Genomic DNA, 3,759 nt, shown 5'->3' with positions numbered 1-3,759 from the left:
GGCAGAGTTACAATCTTAACAGCCCATACAACCGTTTGAATGTAAAACTAACTTTCAACCAAGAAATAATTATTTATTATTTATTTCAACAGTACTAATAACAGACATTTTGTAAATATTTGTTGTACAAACTTCGTCATTTAAAACGGTATTTTTACTTATACAGTTACACATTACCGTGATTTTGTTATTTAAAAACAGTATTTTGTTTACATATACAGTTACAAAATACCATTGTTTCAGATAGAAAAGGGTACTTTGACTTCATGCTTTAATCACTTTGTTTACTCTGGCTCGAAAGTAGCACACAACAAGTTCAAAACTTAATAAAGTTTGATTATCAAAATTGTTATATTGCATTCATTTACGCATATTTTAACATTTGCGGGAATGTTCTTTTTTTCCAAACTGATATAAAAAAATCAAATAAGGAACTGTACAGAAACATTTTGTTATTATTATTGTTGTTGTTGTTCTTGATACGCTTATGTAAATATATATCTACATGTACATATTTTTTTCAAAGAAAATGTTTAGATGTGCTCGTCTTGAATGCGAAATATTTAATCACTAATGTAAACGTAATAATTAAAACATTAAGTATTATCAAAAGTGAAATAATAAATATGAAATAATCTACATCAAATCAAAGCAAATATCAACCACTTATGTGTCAAACTATATTTATAGACTGTGATTCTTTTTTGTACAAATTGTTGTATTGTTTATATGTAAGTTATTTGTTGTTTTATCAATAAACATCTGATGAAAACTATGCTTTTATTCAATATATGGCATTTATGTATGTGTATGATGTGTTAAAAGCACTGTTCAGAGTATCTGAGAAACTTTGTCCAATCCAAAACATTAAAAACCTGAATCGATTTCAATTCACATTGGCACTGCCAAATGTAATATGAGGAGTTTACAGTTTTATTGGAGCATGGAGATAGCCCCGGAGTATATGTCCCACCAATTCTAAGGTATTGACGAGTATCTTCAACAACATTTGTGTACATAACATTTGTTTTTAGCTTATTTGGTTGATTCTTAGAATCTACAAAATTGTATAGCATCTGACTCTATACTATGTGTACCAAACTTGATTGAAAAAGTGCATAAGCGTTTCCATCGATTCTACGAAAGACCGGTGGGGACATTTCAACTTCATGAATTCACTATTTCAACTTCACGAATTCACGATTTCAACTTTACGAATTCACGATTTCAACTTCACGAATTCACGATTTCAACTTCATGAATTCACGATACTTCACGAAGTTGCAATCGTGAATTTGTGAAGTTGAAATCGTGAATTCGTGAAGTTGAATTCCTGAATTCGCGAAGTTGAAATCGTGAATTCATGAAGTTTAAGTCGTGATTTCACGAAGCTGAAATCGTAAATTCGTGAATTTCGTATGTTGTAAACGGGAATTCACGATGTTTAAAATGTGAATTCATGAAAATGAAATCGGGAATTCATGTAGTTGAAATGGCCCTACCGGTTTTTCGTACGATTCAGTACCTGGTGATTACTTCTTAAATACCAGTACACTATTACAAATATAGTCGCCGGTTTCTACCGGCGACTAATAAAATGTTGTCAGTTATCTGTAAAATACTGAGGTTCTAGAAAGGTAATGATAGGTATCATTGCTTTAGACTTTATTGACAATGACAATGAAATGTAAGGAACCATAATAGTGATAGGCTAAAAGACGATTATGAACTTACGTTAAAGGAACTCCACTGAGGTCCAAAAGCCGAAAAACTTAAAATTTCAATTTCTTACATATATCAGCTTGGGCAAATGAGATAGAAAAATATGTAAAAGATAATTAAGACAAAGACTTAGAAACAAATTGAAAGTCGTATTTTTGTGCTATTATCAGCCCGATTTTAGTCACAACGTTTTTCAATTTTGGGTCAATTTTCACAGTAAAAATAGTTATTCTGGGAAAACGGAGTGAGCGAATGATCAGAATCTGTGCGTTCATTGAACGCCGCCTTTCCTTGTTGATCTTGTTATCATATTTTTTGAATACGAGATTTTAGCCTCGACCTACATCAAATGGAATATTAATCTTGATAAATTGTTTCCAGTCCTGTCATGTCAAAAAATCTCAATGAATCTTCTGCGTTTTTACCAGCAGAAATGGTGCTACATGAAGATCTATATAACGAAACCAGTACGGTTTTTTAAAAGTAAGAACATTAAAATGTATTCTTATATTATTATCTCAATAAATAATCAGTTGTGAAATGTCTAAAAAAATGAAACATAAAAAGAATACAAGTGAAATCTGATGCGTTCTGCTCTGATTTAACATAATTGTGACTTTTGTTGTGGCAAACAAAAGTTATAATTTTTAACAGTACGGTATATGATTATTGCTACTACATGTATTTATAGCATGGAATTGGCAGTACTACAATTTATTAAATCTGTCGGAACAAACAGGAAGCCGTGTATGGTCAATGGAAGCGGATAGAAACACGAGAGGAAATAGAAAACAATAAGGTAAATTTTAGAATATAATAAACTTTTATTCTTGTTACTGAAAGTAATAACATGAATGATATTGGTTTTTTTTGAAATCGTGGCAATAAGTGCTTAATATTTGGAGCGCTTGAAACGACTATTTCTTGTCTAATATTATCATAGAGCGATTGAAACGACTATGTCTTGTCTAATGTTGTCATGGAGCGCTTGAAACGACTTTATCTTGTCTAATATTATCATAGAGCGATTGAAACGACTATGTCTTGTCTAATGGTGTCATGGAGCGCTTGAAACTACTTTATCTTTTCTAATATTATCATAGAGCGATTGAAACGACTATGTCTTGTCTAGTGTTGTCATGAAGCGCTTGAAACGACTTTTTCTTGTCTAATATTATCATAGAGCGATTGAAACGACTATGTCTTGTCTAATGTTGTCATGGAGCGCTCGAAACGACTTTATCTAGTCTAATATTATCATTTAGCGCTTGAAACGAATATCTTTCTGATATTACCGGTACATAATTATGTAGCCAGGGCAGTCGGACTCTAAACTTAAAAAGTGCTCAATATTTGTTTTCTAATGATAAGTTGGTTTCGATCACTTGTGTCAGATCAGTTCAAACTCATGTTTTGCAGATGGCGAGGTATAAATGTAGCAAGAGTGTAGTTGGGTTTCTATGCTGTATTATGTTTGTAAGTATCGTTTTGATAATAATTTCCTTTTATATTTTGTAATGATTCACGTTTGTAACCTCAATTTTCATTGGTCTACCAAGACGTTTATAATATCATGTAATACACGGCTGCTGTAAATTTACGGATAATTTTTTTAAACAAATTGAGCAAACACATATCGTTGTGTATTATTGGCTGTCTGCTATTGATATGCTTACAACCATTTAAACTTGGTCGTATAAACTGTCAGAATATCTGTTTGAGTAAAAGAAAATCATCAATTCTTACCAAAAGTAACAACCCCACGAAGATAAAAATAAAAATAAAGTTAAGGGTACATTGACGCAAACTATAGGTATTTTCTTCATTACAGTCATTATTACAGGGGTATTTAATAAACTATAGGTTACAACGCTTTCTTATGTTGTATTCAAATATGAGATGTTACAAAGGGTATGCTGTTTAAGATGGACAATAAGTTCAATCGTTCTAACCAAATTGATACAAATAATAATATTATTATGTGAATGATTATCTTTTTTTTTCCAGCTCATTGGGGCGACAGTGTTCGTTAATGGA

At 31.4% G+C, this 3,759-nt stretch overlaps 1 protein-coding gene across 1 annotated transcript in view; it reads left to right on the top strand.

Moving 5' to 3' along the window:
• Positions 1–2,413: 2,413 nt before the first annotated feature.
• LOC132713354 (tetraspanin-18-like) overlaps positions 2,414–3,759 on the top strand; it is a 5,595-nt gene continuing 4,249 nt past the window's right edge. The window contains exons 1-3 of the mRNA XM_060695919.1: positions 2,414–2,521; positions 3,142–3,198; positions 3,730–3,759. The exon at positions 3,730–3,759 is cut by the window's right edge and continues 201 nt beyond it. Of these exons, the coding sequence (XP_060551902.1) occupies positions 3,142–3,198; positions 3,730–3,759 (87 nt within the window). The 5' untranslated portion in view covers positions 2,414–2,521. The remainder of the gene's footprint in view (positions 2,522–3,141; positions 3,199–3,729) is intronic.

This window comes from Ruditapes philippinarum, unplaced genomic scaffold (assembly GCF_026571515.1).
Source record: "Ruditapes philippinarum isolate M1 unplaced genomic scaffold, ASM2657151v2 ctg3748_1_1_1_1, whole genome shotgun sequence".
Lineage (NCBI taxonomy): Eukaryota > Metazoa > Mollusca > Bivalvia > Venerida > Veneridae > Ruditapes > Ruditapes philippinarum.
This window is presented reverse-complemented; position numbering and strand designations above follow the sequence as displayed.